This window comes from Hesperophylax consimilis, chromosome 7 (assembly GCF_061612785.1).
Source record: "Hesperophylax consimilis isolate HC1 chromosome 7, BYU_Hcon_1.0, whole genome shotgun sequence".
Classification (NCBI taxonomy): domain Eukaryota; kingdom Metazoa; phylum Arthropoda; class Insecta; order Trichoptera; family Limnephilidae; genus Hesperophylax; species Hesperophylax consimilis.
Window position 1 is genome coordinate 2,448,357 of NC_142842.1, and position 22,936 is coordinate 2,471,292.

Below are 22,936 nucleotides of genomic sequence, written 5' to 3' on the forward strand. Positions count from 1 at the left end.
CAATTAAAACACACAAGCTTACATTGTCATTTTACAACACATTTCTTCCTGCTCCTTCCTACTCCTTCCTACTCTCACTCCACTAGATATCAATAAAAGCCATAAGTGCACTTTTTCAAAAACTAAATTTAACTTTACCCATCAATATAATGTTTATTGCGTGAAAAACAAATTTAGGCAAACATTACTTCAGATTATTAGTTGCTATTTTTACACAACATTGTTACATACGACATTCAAATGATTTTACATATTAAGCTTTATTTAACAAATACACAGGGTTTAATCAATCAATTCAAGAGACAGAACTCGTGTAGAATGATGGATTAGCATTATCCAATTCTCATTGGAATAGCTGAAGCTGGAGCTGGTCCTGTCGTAAAGTATAATAATAAGGCATTCTTACTTTGCTCAGAGTTCATCCACTATCCGCTATACACTAAAACTATGTACAAGTAAATGCATTATTAATCTGCACCATTAACAAGTATAACAATCATGGCAGCGTTGGCTGGTCTTATGTTAAACATATATTCACACACTGCACAAGCTCAGGTTAAGTAAGCAAGCAAACAAGCAAACAATCACCTGCGACGCATTTCACTGATACATACACACGGGTGCTTTCATCCGGTAGGGAATTATTGTTGACGAATGGTAATCATCAGATTTTAAACTGAATACAAATATTTGTGTAAATGCAAATCAATTAGATTTGTTTGTTATTTTGTATATAAAATAACTAGAAAGTTACCTAGTAGGATTTGATTGTACAGTAGAACCTCGTTAATTCGAAATCCAGCGGACATCAAAAATCAAAAATCAAATTTCGAATTAACGAATTCCCACGTAATTCGAAATTTTATGAAAAAAAAAAACAAAAAAAATACGCCGAAAATCGATTTTCTCGGCCGCCTCTTCAAATCCGGGTGGTATTTTAGTTGTAAATTCGTATTAATACCAATTATTTCTTTATTTTCGCGGTCGATTACCGTAGCGGGCGGCCCTTTAAATTCAGATATTCGCAATAGATTCGTAAAAATGCTATATATTTACGCGTAAATCGAGATTTTGCTGCTGATTTCGGTCGCGGCCTACCCTTTAAATTGAGATATTCGTAAAAATACGATATATTTCCACGTAAATCGAGATTTCGCGGTAATTTTCCGTCGCGGCCGGCCCTTTATTTCAAATATCTGAATTTGAATTCGTAAAAATACGACATATTTCCGCGTAAAAAGAAAATTCGCGTCCGTATTCCGTCGCGGCCGGCTCTTCAAATTCAGATATTCGAAATAAATTCGTAAAAATATGATATATTTCCGCGTAAATCGAATTTTGTCGGCAGTTTTTCGTCGCGGCCGGCCTTTTAAGTTCAGATATTTGAAGTAAATTCGTAAAAATATGTCATATTTCGACATGGATCGAAATTTTTCGGCCGATTTCCGTCGCGCCGTATTTTTTCAACTCGGATATTCGAAGTAAAGTTAGTAAAAATACGATATATTTCCGCGTAAATTGAAATTTCGCGCCCGATTTCCGTCGCGGTGATGAAATACGATATATTTACGCGTAAATCGAAATTACGCGGCCGAGTTTCGTCGCGGCCGACCCTTTAAATTCAGATATTTGGCGTAAACTCGTAAAACTACGACATATATCCGCGTAAAATGTATTTTCTCGGCCCTTACTCGGATATTCGAAATAAATTTGAAAAAATATGACATTGCAGTGTAAATCGATTCAGATTTACAAAATTTACTAATTAGGACGATGTATAACCACGTAAAAATACATTTTTCGGCGTTTTACCGCCACGGCTGACTTTTAGATTCAGATTTACGAAATATTACGATTTATTTTCGCAAAAATCAAATTTTTTCGAATTACACGAACAAATTTTCGTGCGCGGACAAAAATAAATTTCGAATTACGAATTAACGAATTTCGAATTAAAAAAAATTTTGTATGAAAAAATTTTTCAGCGGAAATTTTTTTTGCGAAAATTTCGAATTACGCGTTTTTTCGAATTATCGGGGTTCGAATTAACGGGGTTCTACTGTATTATGTTTATTCGAGGTCCATTCTGTCAAATCAAATGATAACCAAAATGGACTGGATGAGATTGTTATCTAACTTTTGGGTGAATTATTATATGTAATATTCATTCTAGTCTTCTATTCCACTACTCTTGAGTAAGTCGAGGCAAAACACAAGCAAACACAAATAACAATAGTTAGTCTATTGTTAAATAATACATCCACGGAGTTACTTAGTTTGTTACTACTGCCACTGCCACCGGTACCGTCAGCAATTAACTAAGTATAAGTTAGCCTTATAACCAAACTGCCGTAAAACTAATGGACTTTCAAGCACAGCTTTATGGAAAATCGATGCAAAAAGTCAAATTAATCTAGATAGTATAAAAATCTATGCTCGCAAATAATAATAAATAAAATAAAACACAGGTAGAAATATCATTACAATATTGGTGGTAGGTATTAACAATCTAAATACAACTAGTTTGAGTTATACGGTGACTTCGTGACCTAAAACCTTTTTTTAATATATTTTTAAATAAATTTTATTCTATATTTTATTTAGACAATATTGGTAATCAATGTACACAGCGATTTATTACGAAAATTTAAAAAATATATCTGGAAATTAGCTTATTATGAATATTACATTTTATTAAATTTATACCTTTTTTTCGTAATCATTAAATAACCGACTTAATATTTACATTATAATACACATTTCAGTTAAAAATAACATCAACCATCCAACAAGTGACAAAATCCTTTCTAAGTATTAATATATCAGTGTAAGTAAAGGCCCGGCCCACACAGCGCAGGTTTGGGTTAAATCTCACCGCTAATCAACACACACTCCTTACTAAACTGTTACCAGCTCATATTATCAAACCACAAACAATTACCAAATCAGTCTTCAGGACGAAATTAAAATGATGTTAATTTCGGGAAATTTAAAAAATTCTTTTCTAACTTTCCAAACACTGCCTTTCTCATTCTTCATATATACAACTTCTTACATTTAAACTGTTACAACAATATTAGGCATTTGATCAGAGAATATACATAATTACATTGGATCATAACAAACATTTCCCGATGTTCTCAGGGTTATCTCGTTGGCTCGGAAAACCATTTAAAACTCAATATTATGTACAATTTATTATCCATTTTTACATTTAGGCAATTTTAATCTGATTAAACCATTAACTCTGGTTCGTACTCGACAGAACTTGGGCCACATAAATCATAATCTGTCACTGCCAACAAAAATACAATCTTCTTATATGTACTAATTTACACATGGAGACTGCAATTTCGAGTAAACAGTTGAATAAACCATTTGGCAGAAGAAACAACGAGTCCAGAAGTCATCAGTCTTATGATTGTTTAGTTGTGTGGGGCGGTGTGGGGGCGGTGTGAGGGTGTCGGGGGGCTTGCATGGTGTCCTGGCGGCGGTACAGCAGCAGGTACGGTGTGCGCGGCAGACGAGGGTGGAGCACCTAACAAGCAACATTGTTTTTATTTAGTGTAATGTAGGTGGTTATAAAGGGGCCCATCCTTATTTCAGAAGGCCAATGTTCACTGACAGGTTAATGTACATTGGCATGTATTCATAGAACAATATGATCTCTTGTCAGCTATAATAAATTGAATTAACTTTTAACTGTTTAATTTGTGGGTTCCAAATAAGACCAAATAGGCATTGTACCTGTTGCTCAGTGACTATGGTGACAACGGAATCATCGTATCGCAGCCAGCCGCCGGTGCCGGCGTGGTACGTGTCCGCCAGGTAATGCCCCTTCTCCAACTCCGCGCCCTCGTGATACACCACAGCAAACAGCTTGTACGAGCGCTGCTTCGGGTTGTACTTCATCTTTGAGTTGATGATCTCTGCAATCACATTATATATCACAACGGCTGGTTAGCTACTATTAGCTGGTTAGTATGTGGCCATCGGCATGTCATTGGTAACACACACACTATCAGACTCATTTTTATCCACATCTTCTTTAGGATGACGAAAAATATTTTAACATCATTTGTGTTGATTATAACCGTGTGCACCCGGGAACATTCCAGAACCCATTATAAATTCCCCAAAGATTTTTTTAGTAAGAAAGTTATTCTGAAAGAGGTTGTCTTTTTTATCAAAATGTATTATATTTAAACAGTTATAGGATGACGAAAAATATTTTAACATCATTTGTGTTGATTATAACCGTGTGCACCCGGGAACATTCCAGAACCCATTATAAATTCCCCAAAGATTTTTTTAGTAAGAAAGTTATTCTGAAAGAGGTTGTCTTTTTTATCAAAATGTATTATATTTAAACAGTTATAGGATGACGAAAAATATTTTAACATCATTTGTGTTGATTATAACCGTGTGCACCCGGGAACATTCCAGAACCCATTATAAATTCCCCAAAGATTTTTTAGTAAGAAAGTTATTCTGAAAGAGGTTGTCTTTTTTATCAAAATGTATTATATTTAAACAGTTAATAAGGGGCAGAAAAATTAGTTATTCGATATCTTCAAAAATGTCGAAGTTACGAGCTTTCAAAGTGAACTTCGGTAAAATGTATAAAATCGTGTCTCGTGAAGTCACACGAGACAAAGTTCAGTACAATTCAGTTTTGGAGTTAGTTAGATTATGGTATCTCCAATTGGGGTATGTCGTGAGAATATATATAGATTCATAAGGATTATTGACTCGTACAAAGTTATTCTGAAAAAGAAATGTTAATAAAAATTAGTATGCAGGAGTGAGCACTTACTAGGGTCAATCTTGAGGTCAATGGGGTACTCTATGGTCTTAAGTATCTTGGCAGTGGAGTTGTCCTGTGGGCGGCAGTGGAAGCACTTGAGGTGCAACAACAGCGCAGTGGGCAGGCGCTCCAGCAGAGACTGGCTCCATGCGTCCACCGGCCGCCCCCGCTCTCGGCAGCGCACCCCCTCCATGCGCTCTCGCCCCGCCACACGCTCCAGGGCTTCCCGCACGGACGTGGATTTCTGCAAGCACAAACCAACCAACTATTAAGACTACTACCAAACAAGTGTGAGGGTGACAAATAGACCACAATGGTATCAGACTTATTTTGTATCCGCATCAATTTTTTGGATGACGAAAAATAATTTTGAACATCATTTGTATGTTAAGACTAACTAGCTATAAAATTATTAGTTTATGATTTAAAAATAATTACTTGAGGTTTTTTATAACACTGATTTTGATGAAACCAATAAAAAGTACTCAATAGAAATAACAAGTACGGATAAGGCGGCCGAAATTAGCATTACAATGAGGAACACCTTAAGGCGCATATACACTAGTGATCCAAACAGGTTCGGTGGGTTGTAAGTGTATACGCGCCATTACAGGTAACTGTTGGAAACAAACTTTCATGGATGATGTTCTCGGTTAGACACAAGGTGAGGTCACCCACATATCGGGCGGACTGACGATTTGAAGGAAACTGGAAGGGGTTCAAAGCTGAACGCCAGGTTCATAAAGAAGAGTGCAAAACTACCAATGTTATTAAATAAATTAGTCTGCAAATCATACCTCAATATCCAGCGGCAGAGTGAAGAAAGGCTGTACGCAGTGAGTTGTCTCCGGCTGCGGAGAGTCAGGAGCCGGCAGCCGCTGCAGACGACTACGCAGCTGCCCGCGGAAGATGTCAGACAGAGGCGTGCGCCCAGCGAGGCAGCGACGCTCCACCGACCCCTTGTTCTTGGGGCCCATCACCTGCAACACCAACACATAAACAACGCTTGTAATCAATTCATTCAAAGGGTGTGAGAATATGATTGGCGTTCCTTGTTGGTTCAGTTCTACTATCAATAACCCACACTTTATGTTCGGCTTATTTAAATTGTTCTCATCATTAAGCATTATGGGTATAAAGTTGATAAAGAATACACTAAAAAGTAAGAAATATTTTTAAAAAATTATGTAAAGACCAGAGTACGGAACCTTATGATTGAGAAGTGAGAGGAAGGGGAGAAGAAATGAATGAAGATATTATTTAGCATCTTATTTCACACTAGAGTGGTAGAAATTAACACCCTGGTGACCAGATCTGGAATAGCTGGGTTCTTTCTGATCTTCCTCTTTCCCAAGGTTCTAAGATACTTGATATGATTCATGCATCAAATGGATTTGCTTTCTGAGATGCGCTACGAAAGTCTATAATCTGGGAGGAATGGGGCCCACACATATCAAGTGCTGCAATTACAATGTCGACGTTATGCTACGTAGACATAGACGAGCCGAACTGGCCAACTGAACCTCAACTTATGGGAAAGGAACGAAGCAACCGCAAATGGCGTGAAATGCCACTTGCAATTGCTTCGTTTTTTTCCCGTAATTCTCGGCTTGGTTCACAAATGTATACATACCATTATACATTCATTTTGCCTTTGGATATTACTTCTACTGGGTTGGTTAAACACAAAATCAAAATGTCACCTTTTCAAGTATTGTCTATATGTTGGCCATAGCAAAAATGTATTTAATTTATTGAATATTCTTACCGGCTCTCTATGGGTTATGTAAGAGCATTTAAAATAATAAACTATTTAATTAACACCATGCGCTTGGAATGCTATCAATTGTTGGTACTAAACAATTATCACCACTACCCGCTATTTATTCCACATGGCAGAACGGACGTCAGCACAGGTATGGTGCTCCTAAATGATCTCTAGGTCTCTTGACATTTTCAATACTGGCCTTGAAAGTTTCAAGTCATTTTAGGCAACAATTTTATTTCTTCATATGAAGCGGTTACTTTGTGATGTGACATTATAATTTAAAATTAAACAGTAACTTTGTAAACATCACTTATGGGTAAATACTTAATGCCGACCGGGTTTCGCTACAACCGTAGCCTCATCAGGGCAGTATAATACTAAAAATCTAAATATTAAATTAACATGTGTAGATATCACGGTAGGTGGACAGTCTGAGCTACAGTGGAAGAGGTAGGGATAAGTGGGAGATTGGGAGGCGAGTGTTCTTTGTCAATAGGGAACAATCTGAGTATAGGGCTTTTATTTAGGTTTATTTGGTTGTTGATGACTTTGCTATTGACGTTTATGGCTTTCCTTAACTCTAACGCTTCTAAGTTATCCAACCTAAGACCTATTCCGTTTTTATGTAATAGGCTGACGCCAGTATTTTTGTCGAACGTATGGTTGGTTGCTATGAGGTGATTTGCAAATTCGGAGAATCCATTACTGTTTAAGCATCAAAGAACACCTAAGATGCTTAAACAGTAATGGATTCTCCGAATTTGCAAATCACCTCATAGCAACCAACCATACGTTCGACAAAAATACTGGCGTCAGCCTATTACATAAAAACGGAATAGGTCTTAGGTTGGATAACTTAGAAGCGTTAGAGTTAAGGAAAGCCATAAACGTCAATAGCAAAGTCATCAACAACCAAATAAACCTAAATAAAAGCCCTATACTCAGATTGTTCCCTATTGACAAAGAACACTCGCCTCCCAATCTCCCACTTATCCCTACCTCTTCCACTGTAGCTCAGACTGTCCACCTACCGTGATATCTACACATGTTAATTTAATATTTAGATTTTTAGTATTATACTGCCCTGATGAGGCTACGGTTGTAGCGAAACCCGGTCGGCATTAAGTATTTACCCATAAGTGATGTTTACAAAGTTACTGTTTAATTTTAAATTAAAACAATTTTATTATTACCATATTTCATGAATTTATTTTTCACTCTAGAGCAATTTTGGGAGATATATTATTTAAATTTATTTTCGACCGGTCAGTGGTTCAGTGGGCATAGCGCTTGGGTCTCACCTGAGCGTCGCGTGTTCGATTCCTCGGCTGGCTAAGTCCTCCATCACAACACAAGCAACATTTTCGGCTTTCTGTGGTGGTAGTAGGAGATTTTCAAACATTGTTGGGTTATTCGTGACCCGGGAATGTTTGTCTTTCTTTTAAAATTAAAAAAAAAAAAAAAAAAAATAGTATTATAGAGAGAGAACACCATACTTTGTATTTGCATTTAAACATGTACAATAGACACTCCGGAAAGAAATAATTCTATGAAGCATTTGTAAGGCTTGCAAATTTTAAAATAAATATTTTCATAAAAATGCAAAAACAAGTGACTTTGCCAATTTAACCAATTAAAAATGTTTTTTTCAGTTTTGTTTTACCACCGGTAAAAGATTTTATTAAAGTTTATCTATCTTTTTTATTCAAAATTATAATATTTTTAACTGCATGAATGTCGATTTCTAATACAAATCTGAAAGAGTTTATCTGCTTTAATAAACGTATCTTGTGTTGAAATACATTGAATTTATCTGGAATCAAATGTAATGAATGCATATTAAATATAGAGGTTCGAGGGTTAAGTTATATAAATTGTTTCATATATGTGCATCCTAACAGGATTACACTATATTCAATATTCAATTGCACAATTGAATATTGAACAATTTAGTGTATTCTGTAAAACAAAATACCCGGAGAGAATGAAAGCGGAGAGAGAGGTGTTCACAATAATTACCTTCCATTCATCATCATCTTCAGAGTCTTGTGCCGCCACATCGTTCCCATTGGGCACCACGGGCAGGTCTTTGGGTTCATCAGGTTCAACCAACTTTATCAGCTGTGGAGAGCACATTATCAACATTACTAACTGGTCAAATAAGTGTGGGGAGTTATTAATAAACCAGAACGGTTTATCAGACATATTTTGTATCCGCATGAATTTTTTGGATGACGAAAAATAATTTTGAACATCATTGGAAACTATTTTAATAAAAGAAAAACCATAGAAAACAAGAAATGCAAAGTGGGCGTATTTTGTTATCCAAAAGGGATGGAGATATACAATGAAGAAATAAAAAACAGAGAGGGTATACCCACACATACTCCTTGCTTCACATTCATGCATCACCCTGTATATACTCTTATGGTCCGACTCAAATATCTCATTTTATCTTGCCATGTCACCGTTGGGCATCACTGACTTCTACCTGACACATTTGCATCATATATTCTTAGTTTATTTCCTCTACTTGCCCAGACCATCTGAGCGTTCCTTTATTAATCTTACATCAGCAACATTACACATGGTTATACCTTTTTTGACTTTTTGAAATAATGGCATACAGAGCTCCGGGCCAAATAGGCCTCATTTTCTTTCAACACGAGTTAAGAATTGGTTGTAGAAGGAGATTTTTAGTTTTTTTGTGAAAAAATTTTTGCAATAAAAATGGCTGCAATTAGGGGGGGGGGGGGGGGTAATTAGCGTAAGATTTTAGTGGTTGTTGGGGGAAGGGTGGGTGGGATTTGGATGGAGCTGAGGAGTGTTTCGACGTTGGTGAGGAGACGGCTGTTCATTTCAAGCGCGGATCTTAGTTGGGCGGCGGCGTTTGTCAGGGCCAAGAGGTGGGGTGAAGGGGGAGAGGAGGTTGAAGTGACAGGGGGGGGACGGTTATACCAAACTACGCCTCAGGGATCTCATTTCAACAGGGTTCCAACACCAGTTTATTTAGAGTCACACAGAATGAAAGATCCCTCTCAGCTCACCTCCAGCATCTCATCATTGAGTCCGTTGAGAAGGCAGCCCAGGAACTCCTCGGCGTCTTCTTGTCTGCCGTCCACTCGGAAGCTGTCCCCGCCGGCCTGCACGTCCCTGAGGGCACGCAGCACAGGGGCCGGTTCTAGAGGGGGCCCAGCTCCGTGCAGAACGCCCCCTTCGGGCGGCTGGTTCTCCGGCCGGCTGCAACGCTCGGCACGCGTCGTGCGCACGCCCGGCGCCAGCGGTGTGAACTCCTTGATCAGCTCCACCCTGGAATATTAAGCATCGTTTTATATAATTGCCATTACCTGTTCAAAGGCAATTTCAGATTGAGGCCAAATAGAGAATATTAAATGTGAATCACTATGACTTTTTAAATGAGCTTTTCAATTGTAATTCTAATATGTTATACAAATCAATTATTCAGTATAATTTATATAACTATTGTAAAGTTACATAACATTGATTACTATACGTGGACAAATATTATGGAGTAAAAATGGAGAGGTCATGTTACATGTCACCACTGGGTACATCCAGGTCATGTGATATGCACTTTTTGTTCTTAAACGAAAAAAATAATTATTTCTACGTTAAGACATTATAATGTATACAGCATCAGAAAAACGATACATAAAGGGGGGTCATCTTTCATTTGTGTTCAGAAGACTCGTCCGGAAATCATCATGTACTGTATATAAGTTCCGTTAGTTTATACAAGAAACAAAAGTCTTTAATATGTTGTATCACCACTCGAGCAAAACCCAAATTCGGACAGATGATTTTTATGAATAACAAATTGAATATTTTTTTTATAATACCTCAAAATATGGGATAAACAGTGAAATCATTGGCTAAACCACAGTAAGCAGTTTGTATGTTTCTGTATTAATATTTGGAGGTATGATATTAATTAAATTGAAAACTGAACACCTGGAAATGTCTATCGCTCGAGTGAATAAGATAAAGGGTATGTATGGTTAGTTACATGGCATCGATAATAGGCGTGGCCGATTTGCTCTTCCTGGGCTGGTGAGGCAGGGACTTGAGCATGTTGTAGAAGGGCGGGCACGCGATGAGCGCCTGGAGGATGGCGTTGATGTAGCAGTAGTTGGAGCGGTTGGACAGGCCGCGCGGCTGCAGGGACACCGGGTGGTGGTTCAGCTGGTACTTGGACAGAAATTCTGGAACCACAAATTATAACAAACACTTTAACTTCAACACTCGGGGCCACACCACACACAGCACTAATACTTCCATCGGGTTTGGCTATTTAGATTGTACACAAACTTCAAAGTTGAAAAAATCTCATGTCTTATCATATTGTCTGTGTGTTTCCGTAATTAACTCCAATTGCTTTGAATTTAAGTGCCATTTTTTTAAATTACAAATGATTGTGGGAAAAATTCATACAAGCGAGAAACCTATAAATAATATTTTATTATTTCATAAATTAAAACTAATTTGTCAGGAATCAATAATTCTTACTATCCTGTGATTTTTCACAGGTCCTGCACTAGTATTAAATGATTTAGGTACTGTGGTAAGTATGTAATATTATTTGCAATGAAAGTGGATGAAAACACATTTATAACAAGAATATGGCTTGAATGCATCGATTTTTGCAAAGGACGGGTGAAGCTTTTGAATGATAATGTATAAGTCATCAGAAAACGATACAAAATGGAATTCTCTTTCATGTTTGTTCAGAGACTCGTCCGAGTTAATCATCATATGTATCATTATTTTGCACTATGTACAAACCAAAAATAATAACTGGTGACATTTGTTTGGACTCACCTCCCATCCTGTAAGAGTTGGGATCATTGATGTGCGCAGGAACCTGGGATTGCTGTCCATCTCGAGAGCCGAGGTCGTCCTTCATGGGTGCACCTCCCTTCTGCAACTGGCCGTTAGAGGTCTTCTCCGAGTAGGAGATGGTCTGGCCAGAGGCGTTGGGAGACTTCTCAGCCGCCTCCCACTGGAGGGGAGAGGCGTCGAAAGGTCCTACCTTGGCCACGGGCTTTTGGTTAGGGGGTTGAGGTCCAGCCACATTGTTCAGGAGGGGAGTCGGGGTTTGGTTGCTAGCCACTGGAGCGGGACTGTGGATCTCTTCTTGGGCTTGACCGACCGGCGGACCTCCAGCTGCTCGACCAGCAACAAACAGACTAGCCCAGGATCGGACGGGCGACGGAGCATAGGCAGCGGGTTGGGCTGTAGTCGTGACTGGGGCTGATGGTGATGGTTCCGGAGCCACTCTCCTCGGGGCCGGTGGCGGGGGGAAATCTGAAGCTGTCGGAGCTGGTGGGGGAGGAACCGGTGTCGCAGCAGGAGCCTCCGCTGTTATTGAAGGCTTCCTGGCGTGACTGAATGGCGCCTTGCTAACGATAGGTGCCGGGGCAATAGCTGCGGGAGGGTTAGACTTAGGAACTGATGCAGGAGCCGCAGGTTTCACTTCATTGGATTGCGGCGGAGACGAAACAGCCGGTGGCATGGGAGGGGTTTCAATCGCTGCGTCAGTTACATTTTGTGGTTCTTGGGGTTTGACAGTATTAGTTTCCTTCTTTGGTTTGGAGGCAAAGGGTGCTTTGGCCGGCAAAGTCTGTTGGGGAACTATGACTCCCGCCGGGGGAGGGGTAGTTTTGGCAATAGTCTTGAGGTTTGTGAAGGGAGCGGGGCTCGAAGGTTTCACTTTGTTGGGAATAGGGGCCGGGGCAGCGGGGACTGGCTGCTTGTTGGCAAGAACTTGCACCGGGGCCGCCACTGGAGCAGGTTGGGGTTGGGAGATTGCCAGTGGAGAGGGTTTCACATTTTGAGTTTCATTTTTCACAACCCATGCAGACTTAGGTGATTCTGCCGGTGGTTTAGGAGCGACCTTTTCACTAGACAGAATGACTGGGTTCTTAGCGGGTTGTTGCTGCTGGTTATTAGATACGTGCTTCTCCTGGATGTGTTTGGGACTGCTCGAGGGTGCTTTGTTAGAACTGATTTTCAACTCTTTGAGAGACAAAGACTCAGGGCCTATATTATTAGGAGTGTTAATTGGCTTGTTATCTCTTTCCCTCTGCTGAATATTTTCCTGAGGTTTCTGTTGCTGCTGATGATGATGATGCTGCTGCTGCTGCTGTTGTTGTTGTTGTTGGTGGTGCTGCTGTTGTTGAAGTTGCTGCTGTTGTTGTTGTTGCTGTTGTTGCTGTTGTTGCTGCTGTTGCTGCTGCTGCTGTTGTTGCTGCTGTTGCTGCTGTTGTTGCTGTTGTTGTTGCTGCTGTTGTTGTTGTTGTTCCTGGGGCGGAGCATTGTAAGGCTTATGGTCATTTTGGCGGAGGGTGAAGTTCTTAGCGTGCACATTGAACTGGTGGGTGGAAGGGGCGGGCGGTGGTGGCAGGGGGAAGTAGGCGGGCTGCTGCTGCTGCTGCTGGTGAGAGGGGTGAGAAGGATGTGGGGGGTATTCCAGGGACTCCATGGGCCGCTCGTACATGGCGGGGGGCGGCACACAGCCATGCTGGGGATAATACATCTCATGTTGCTGGTGCTCGTGCTCCATCATCATCTCACCCTGGTATTCCTCGGGCCCCTTGTCCTGGTCCTCCATGATAGGGTACTCCACGTAGGGGTTGTAAGGGTAGCCAGGCACGTAGCCCATGGGCGGGTAGATGGGAAACTGGTAGAGCGGGGCTCCTTGAGCGTTCTGTGCCGACGGGTAGTACTGGGGGTAGTAGAGGAAGGGGGTCTGCGGGGGCGAGGGTGCACGCTTGTTAGGTCCGCCCCTGCGTCCGCGCCGTCCTTCCCGGCCTCCGCGCTCGCCCTGCGTGTGCCCCGAGTACTGGTGCTGGTGCGGTTGGTAGTACTGGCTCATATAGCCGTGCACGTTTACGTTAGCCGTGACCTGGCTGACGTAGACGTTGGGCGGCATGATGTGCGGGGGTGCCCACGGCTGTGGAGGTGCGGGGCCGTAGAGCTGCGGGGGTGGGGGCTGGCTGTAGGGCGCGGGGCCGGGAGGGCCGCTGGGAGGAGGGGGGGGAGCCATGTCCCGCTCCGATAAGGAGTCCAGGCTGCTGGACGCCGTGGGAGGCCCTGCGGTGTCGCTCGAACACGACGATAAATCTGAAACAGGCAACACAAATTCCTTTATCTGCACAACTCTTGTTTACACCTCGCCTATGTAAGATATAAGATAACCCTATTGAAGAGCTGAACAACAGAAATGTTCCTTGCATCCCTTTACTAGAAAAGAGTGTAATGATCCACATCAGTCAATTTACACCCTCCAACGATTGTTTTTATAGATCTTCTTGCATATGGAAACATCATTTCAGTTCACAATACTTTTGGCATTATTTATAATTGCTGTATTTCTCCGACAAGGTAAGCATTAACATTTAATATAAAGAAATACAAATGCATTTAAATAATAATCAGTTGAGACGCAGCCCTGTTAAGAGTGAAGCCATACTCCCAAAAGGAATGATCTTGTTGTAGGTTGGTCCGGCCTCTTGGAGAAATAAAAAGGCTTTTAGCACATGCTGTGCCGAGGCTCTGGGGAAGTTATCAGTTATCCACAAGTTATTAAGTTATACACTGTATTACAGGGAGCAAATAACGTCAGTCAGTCAAGGTTAACAATTTATTTTGAAATAAATTAAGACTTTTTCCGTACATACCATTTGCTAACATAAAATTATAAATGCCATTAACAGGTACACTTTTCAGTTGACGATGAAATAAAACAGGGAAAAAAGGTGATAAGATTATCCTTCAAGGTCGGTTAAATGAACTACATTGTTAGTTAAAAATGAAGGCAAGTTTGCAAAACCAATGTTGCATAAAAAAAATATAGATATTTAATTACCTTTCTACTGAACAACACAATGCAACTTTTAATCCACTGTATTACTCCAATACAAAAGAAAGTGAAATTGCTAACCGGGGTATGTACTCGTATTGACTTGGCTAAATTCAGTATAGTGCTTGCGATTACATAACAGTATTAATCAGCTAGTACATTTTCCATTAAGTTATATCAAAGGTCAAATTTTATCGTTACATATAGAAGAATGACTACTTCATTGAACATTACGGCTAGAATGAAAAGATTACTGTATGGGCTATGCAATTATTGTGCCATTAATCGACTTGCGTGATGATATTATGCTTGTCAGATATTCATTATGAAGAGGAATAAGAATTACCGATGACAAATTAAATATGCAACGACAATATTATCTATATAAATAAAAATATAGATGTTCGTTTGTCAAAATCTTAAAATTTTTCTTCTCTGAAAGTTCTTCACAGATTGCTTTGAAATTTTGACACAATGTTGCAATTGAATATTTGTGTTTTATTGTTTCTGTCTGCACAGACAGACTGGGCCATAGCAACCCGTTTCGTAGTACAGCTAGTATTTAAATATTAACATAGGTAATGATTTGTTCTGTATATTGAATTGGAGGAGAGAAATTAAGCAGTTAGCATTCTGAAAAATTGGGATACAAAATTTAAGAATATACACGCTATAATTTCAAATTTTTTTATGGAAAATGACTTACAAGCCTTGAAAGCAATACAATATAGGTTGTAATAACAAAAAATCAGCAAAATGGCCGAGCTTCAAAGTGTAATGAACATACGAAAATATGTTTCTTGCAAAATAATGATGGTATCGCGTTTCAATACCAAGCTAAAATAATTTGATGAAATCCAATAGAAATCGAATGTTGATCTTATCTGTTAGACTTGATAAAAGATCAATTAATTCTAGAAGATTATATCAAATGTTTTTGCTTTGCAGTTTTTTTTGCAACAAATGATTCCATGCATATCGATGGCTAAACTTAGCTCATTTTTTTATTAATTATATGAGTAAAAACAAGTGTCTAATTTAATTTGTTAAATACTCGTAGCAATCATTATTACAAACAAATTAACGTTTCTTGAATGCATTTAAAGACTTTGTTGTCAATCAATTGGAATTCAAAAATTACTTGGAATAAAAAGTAGATTAGCTAGAATTTTCGAGGTGTCACATTGAACCATTGCTTTAGCACATAAAAATAACACAAAAAACCTCAATCAACTACATACATGAGGTGGATGCAATAAGTACACTGGACCCAAATTCATTTCATCAGTAACAGCTGGATGCAATGATCTCATTAATCGCATTACTAATATGTAATGCACCTACTATTTAGCAATTACTATCAACATCAGATGTCCATAATAACAGGTTTGAGTCCAGTTACAGTTGCTTTGGAATTATTATAAAGGTAATCGTCGAAATGGTTGTTAATTGCTGTTTTGACAAGGCCAGTAGTAGTAGTTAACATTTGAATGTACTAATTATTATTAATTTTTTTGGATAAATAATTTGGCAATCAAAAGCTTGGGAAGGTCCAATACAATCTATCGATTTCATGTCAACAACGTAGTTAACAAAATATATAATAAGGTGGAGTCCCCTAGCAGGGAAAGTTGGAAAAAAAACAGCGGGGGGAAGAAAATCTTTTACGATTCTGACTAGGAAATTTCAAAGCATTGTCAACATTCAATTGAATATTGTACTTTTGCACTTGAGGCGAAATTAATGCTGTTTAAGACAAGATGGCCACTAACCAGTCAGCAGGTGAAAGACAGGAGGGAGAAGTGAGGATGGTTGGGTTATAAGAGATAATGTTCTCACCCAGTCGTGGATCAGGCCAGGTCTGCTGGCTCTGGTCCGCCTTGTCCAGCACCGGGCCGGTCCACTGCTGCTGCTCTGCCGCTGGGAACAGGGCGCTAGCTAGGCTGCTCCGCTCTTCCTCATTTATGTCCGACAGGTCTAGGAATTCATACTCCTGAAACACATTGTCCACTTGAGAACAAGCCAGTCAAACAACACAAACCGACCAAGCGGTGGATGTAACTCAAATTTGCACTTTACAGTTGATAAGCTACAGCGCATCATATTATGACTTATGAAACACAGCCACTCATATTAGGAAGCTCCTGAAGCAATGAAACTCATATTACGAGGCTCCCGGAACAAGGAAACTCATATTATGAGGCTCCTGAAACAAGGAAACTCATATTACAAGGCTGCTGAAACAATGAAACTCATATTACGAGGCTCCTGAAACGATGAAACTTATTTTATGAGGCTCCTGAAACAACGAAACTCATAATATAAGGCTCCTGAATCGATGAAACTTATTTTATGAGGCTCCTGAAACAACGAAACTCATAATATAAGGCTCCTGAATCGATGAAACTTATTTTATGAGGCTCCTGAAACAACGAAACTCATAATATAAGGCTCCTGAATCGATGAAACTTATTTTATGAGGCTCCTGAAACAACGAAACTCATAATATGAGGCTCCCGAAACAATGAAACTCGCATTATATGGCTGGTGAGACACTTCTAAGAAACTGACATTAGAAATGGTTGAATCAACCCAAATTGTATTACTTGAGACACAGCAACTCTTTTTATGAGTTATACGACTTGAATTTGGGTTAAACATTTTTAAAAGGTAGAGAAAGTAATCTCAGAGCCAGTCGTTTTAAATTAACTTCATATTTTATTATACAGAGTCATGAACAACCTTATTGACAGCCCTGCCATCGTTGCTGCTATTAAACTCTATGTACCGACAAGAAATACTAGACAAAATACAACATTCTTTTGCGACACATATAAAACCAACTATCAGTCAAACTCACTTACCAATAGGATGCATGATTTGGGCAACAAGTTTGGTGGTATTATAGATATATTCCATGATTCCCTTTATAATCTTAAATTCAAATTAAACCAACACTTTGTGGAATCATACAAATTATTGTAATAGATTTAACGATTAGATATGTTATTGTAATGTTTTATATTATATTTTGTTCTTTGTTATTGTTAAATATTATGTTGTTTAAAATGTTTCTTTACGCCATATTCTTCAAAAACTACTTGTATATTTTTTTAAAATTCTTCACTTTTATAACTCTTAGTATAAATTCTAACTCGATAACTTATGTAAAACTTATTTATAATCTATGTAAAAGCCCCTATGGGCGTATAACAACAACAATAAACAATATAAAGCTAGCCATTACTTGAGAATATAATGGGATTGAAATATTATAATGTATACAGCATCAGAAAAACGATACATAAAGGGGGTCATCTTTCATTTGTCTTCAGAAGACTCGTCCGGAAATCATCATGTACTGTATAAATTATTAAAAATGAATTATTTCATAAAATCTAAATGAACTTAGTAAGATTGTAGATGATATTCTGGAATGCTACCTACAGACTTCAACCAAATTGTCTATAAACACAACATCTCATCAATCATGCATCTTCATTTATACATACACCTTATCCAAGAAGCGGGTAAATCTAAATTAACCAACAGACAACGATCACAGAACAATTTTCAAAGTAAACTAAACCCAATTGATATTATTTGTGTTGACTGGGGAACTAATGGAAAGTTGATTGTTGCCAAAATAATAGCAGATCAGTTAAAATGATTTTCCATGACATTGCAAATTAAGTTTCAAAGCAAACATCAATATAATAATGATAATTATACATTGTTTGGATGTTCAAATGGCAATCTAGAGGTTAGCTGAGATTTACTTTATATCAATTTATGCAATAATTTACTAGAAAAATACTACATCATAAAGATAAAGACAGATAATAATCTGTTTACTTTCTTCAGTTCAAGATTAGTAATTTTAAATTAGCCAATTAAGCCATCCAAGTAATGTACACTTAAAGATAATTTTAAAACATTGTACACATTGAAACTTCCATATTTAATCTGCTATTTATTTAATTTCTTAACTAGTTTGTCATCATATATAAGCAAAAACGATTCATTTTATAGAAAAAAAAAAAAAAAAAATTTTTTTTTGATTACACACTTAATTACTCGTTTTTTTTTTTTTTACAAAAATGAAACTAAAAACATCAGATTATTTTATTTTTTATAAAGAGTTTAACAGAATTTAAAATTGACCAGTTCCAAAGAAAACGAAAGAGAAGCAATAAAAAATGTAAAAAAACTTCAATTCAAAAAATAAAACAAGATTAACTATAATAAAAAAAAATCTGGCGAGTGCAGTTCGATTGTTTATCTTCTATAACGCAAACAAGTCAAAAGACGCGAGTAGTGTTCAGGTTGTCGTGGTACGATACACGCGCCGTCCGCGAACAACGCTCGTTCAAAAACATTAAGTGGTTAAAAACATTTGACTATGTGCAGACATGTATGTACCCTGTAGAATTTTGTACTATTCAATTTATCTAAATCCACATAAAGAAATAACAGGTTTCCTTTAACTCTGATGAAATTATTAAAAATCAAAGATTCTTTTAGGTTATGGCAAATGCAGATTAGTCTGCACTAAACGAGAAAAAATGCTTCAAATAAAAATGCAGTTTAGTGATATTAGAAATGCCAGCAACACAAAGTTTTGTCAATCTCATCATTTCTCTGAATGAAAAACAAAGCAATTTACAATCACCACCAATGACCAACATAAAACTGTGTCTGAATGCAAGAATGTAATGTGGTTGAAATGGATATTAATACTTACTGAACAGACTTATTGAACTTCGGAAGAAAAAACAGGAGAAACGTGTTCAGAGACTAAGAGATTTTATCAATTTAAAAATAATAACTACTCAAGTGATTTTTGGCATACGTCAAGTTAGCAAAAACGCTTTGAGCGATCACTTGCCATAAACCACAGTAAGCTGTTTCATATTAATATCTTGGGGAATGGTATTAATGAAATAATATGGTAAATGTATATACATGACACCAATTGCTCAAGTAAAAAAGAAGAATCTGTATATCACCAGAACTGACGTGAAGACAGAAGCATGCATACAATAATGCTCACCAATAAAACCATACAGTTTCAAAACATGAAACTATAAATAAAATCATTTACTACTCAGTTATGTGCTAATATAAATAACAATAAATATTAATACTAGGAAGTTTCAATGTACCTACAAACAATTTACAACACAAAACGCTGATAATATTTTGAAAGGCTCAAGAGAAAATAAATGATTTTGCAATATAAATTATCAGATGCACTATAAATAAATTTATTTATAGTGCATCTGATGATTTAATTAATAAATATTTACTAATATTTTTCACCAATTATATATATCAGTAGAGGAATAGTTTGTTTTACTGTTTTCCTCTGGATTCTTGTTAACGGAAATTAATAAAAATGATACAATTTAATCATTATTCCGTGTAAGATTAAGAGGAAAGTCTTCCGATTCAAACACTTTTTTCAGTTATAAATATAGGGTAATAACAGAAAACATAAGATACTGAAGATGAATTGTAAATACGTGAATAAAATTAACGTCACTAATTTAAGTAATATTAACTAGGTATATTTAGATAATACTGCAATGTTTGCTGGACCTAACAATAGACATAAAACCTGATCTAAGCGGTTGTCGGGCATGTGAATCCATGGATAGATTGCGTTGAAGCTGCAAGAGTTGCTAAGGTTAAAAACAACAAAATGAGAAATGCATCCTTTGGGGCTTGCAGTAAACTAACGAGTGATGCATGCTAACAGTCATAAGCAATAGTTTTTTGGAACTGGTATAGCTCTTTTAGTCCTACTGTAAAATGGCTTTTCTTGGCTTAATTCTTGTTGTGCTACCATTTTGGATTGAAGTTGATTTTAAAAACATATTTAATCACATTTGTTGAACGTTGAGGCTCTGATTTCCTTCAGCAATGTTGTATATTTTGGAACAGCAAATGCGATGGAAAATAAAATGGGTTATTCTCTATTAACGGAATAAATGTTTGAAGGGAAGCCTATCCCTGTAACTCAGATAAGAATGATTATATTATCAATGCATGCATAATTATAATACTTTATTCTCAGTAGCTCATAACACAACATCCAATACTTTTCAATAACCAATACAAATGTCTAACGCTTCCAAAACCTTGACCAAATATACAAGAGATAATACATTGAACCACGGTTCAAGTCATACATTGCCTTCAAGCAGTACCGTTCTCACTAAATACAGCAAAGTTAACCTTTTAATCATGGATTGAAAAGAAGCATAAAATTTATTGAGTTAGGCAACTAATGTTTGGATAATTATTTACAGCATCATTTTTGTACTGAGAAAACTCCATATTGAAACATTTATTTGGTTTCTACCAAGGAAAAATTGAGTAATGAACATTTTAAAATAAAAATGTATTATTTGGAATATGACCCTGAACAAGGAAGAATCACATAACCTGGCATAGATTATATTACAACCTCGGTAACTAACCTTAATTCCACATTCGGGGCATCAAAGGTACTTGGTTCAAAGATTATTAGTCGGATATTATCAACCATGCAACGTACGACATGCAAACAATCATTAAAATGGGTTAGCATAAAAAAAACACATACCAGATTTCTAATATTTTTTCACTTCAACACACTTCTTCTGCTATTTATCGCCGATAAATACGTGATAGCGGCTTCAATTCAGACCGAGGAACGCCATTGATTGAAACAATTATCAATTACCATGTATTAGTAACACGAAACTGCTAAACTCCCAATATGTTTACAGAATGACAATACAAAATTTACGCATGATCTTTCTCGGCTGCGTATTAGAGGTTAGGTTGGCTGATTTTATTTCAAAGGGCAAATTCCGCCCAAATAACTTCAAATTGAAAAGGTTTCAACACAGGGCTAAGGATTGGAACACACTCGAACGGTTTTTTTATCGCTGCAACACACAAACAGTGAATTGACCAAATTAACATGTGGTTTCCCTAAATGTTAACAGTCATTTATAATGGATCAACAAATCTACACTTACTAAATAAACATTTTATATAGATGCAATTATTTTCGTCGCAGTAATGAGGGAGGTATTATTTAACTGAAATTCCCTCGTCCCTGCAGTGTCTATAGATAAATATGCGGGATATTTTTGTACGGTAAGATGGCGTAATCGCATGATCGTACAGCCGGTTACCGATAGCTCATAAAGTTGTTGACGAATGACCATAATAAGTGCCATCGCATGCATTCTGAACCATTTATTACATAAAATAAACAGTATAACTTACCTCCCACGTGCATAGACATTCTGTAAAGAGACATTTTGTAATGAAATGGCTAATCTTAAGAATGCGCACATGAGAAAAGACAATATCGTGGTAAGAAACAAAAACGACAGCAAATCTTAAAATACTCACCGATTTAGTTTGATCCATGGCCCTTTTGAAACACCATTACTAATCCGCTGTATTCATTGCATGCGGCGGAATAACTTGAAATTACATAAAAATTACGAATCGCACTAATGCTGGGCATATGGCATAACAGGATGTGACAAAGCCCGCGCTATTCAGTTAAACCGAAATTCAACCAATCAAAAGTTACCCTCGTGTTCCGAAATATTCCCAGACTGAAATGTGCGGAAATGCGACCTCTTTTCTCAAGTTGGCCAACCTCGCGGTGCTAAATAATACCACAGACAAATTACACGGTGCTTACCTGCTTGCCACTTTATATTTTGATAGATAATATTTTCATAATAAAATCAAATGCATACTGAGCATTGCTATAACTCTATACATATAGAAGTACGACTGTTTTGTCAAAATAAAAAGGTAAAATTTTATTCATCAACCCAGCTTCTTATTCAGAACAAGTCAGCAAGCAATTTTTTTCGTGAACATAAACAAATATCAATAGAGGAGAACCATAAATACAATAGCTTATAGCGATTCAGACATTGCCATTTTAGTTGATCAACTCTTGAATGACACTTGAAAGCTAATCGACAAGTGTGGACACATAGAAAATCCGACCGTTTTGAAAAAAAAACAGGTAAAATTTAATTTATCAACCCAGCTTCTTATTCAGAACGATTAAGGAAGCAATACTTTTCATGAACATAAACAAACAATAGAGGAGAACCATCAGTAGGTATTACAGCAGCTAATAGCGATTCAGACGTTGCCATTTTACTTACTTACATTTTACATTTAATTCTCCGTTGAATGACACTTGAAAGCTAATCGAAAAGTGTGACACCCTTTCAACAAAGTTGATCAAGTTTTTATTTGAGCGACAAAACAACAAAGCCCGTCTACTTTTACTGTTCTCGTTCGAGTTTTACACCGAATCGAGATATTGTGTGAATAAATGTTTCAACTCGCTTGCGATTTTAGTTCCTTGCGTCCTTTAGCGAAAGAAAACGTTTCTATTCAGGAACATGGCATCTTCGTGAAATAATTATGTAGTTGTCGGATGACA

The 22,936-nt window shown here is 37.4% G+C and overlaps 1 protein-coding gene across 2 annotated transcripts; it reads right to left on the reverse strand.

The window, feature by feature from the left end:
• Positions 1–1,769: 1,769 nt before the first annotated feature.
• LOC149422148 (uncharacterized) lies at positions 1,770–22,077 on the reverse strand. 2 transcript variants are annotated; one of them, XM_089633119.1, is made up of 11 exons: positions 21,871–22,077; positions 21,742–21,761; positions 16,297–16,450; positions 11,415–13,718; positions 10,603–10,798; positions 9,623–9,884; positions 8,595–8,696; positions 5,605–5,787; positions 4,817–5,051; positions 3,748–3,929; positions 1,770–3,538 (listed from the first exon to the last, which is right to left on the reverse strand). In XM_089633119.1, the coding sequence occupies exons 4-11, from the start codon at positions 13,639–13,641 to the stop codon at positions 3,416–3,418; spliced, it is 3,510 nt and encodes a 1,169-aa protein (XP_089489245.1). In that variant the 5' UTR covers positions 13,642–13,718; positions 16,297–16,450; positions 21,742–21,761; positions 21,871–22,077; the 3' UTR covers positions 1,770–3,415. The 2 variants fall into 2 exon arrangements, with proteins under 2 accessions (XP_089489245.1, XP_089489244.1); XM_089633118.1 differs by lacking the exon at positions 21,742–21,761.
• Positions 22,078–22,936: the final 859 nt, after the last annotated feature.

Excerpts from the sequence above, each read along its gene's own strand:
- LOC149422148 (XM_089633118.1), bottom strand. Across the intron at positions 10,799-11,414 it reads CAACTCTTACAGGATGGGAG|AATTTCTGTCCAAGTACCAG; the intron begins GTGAGTCCAAAC and ends TTGTGGTTCCAG. Across the intron at positions 5,788-8,594 it reads AAGATGATGATGAATGGAAG|GTGATGGGCCCCAAGAACAA; the intron begins GTAATTATTGTG and ends TTGGTGTTGCAG.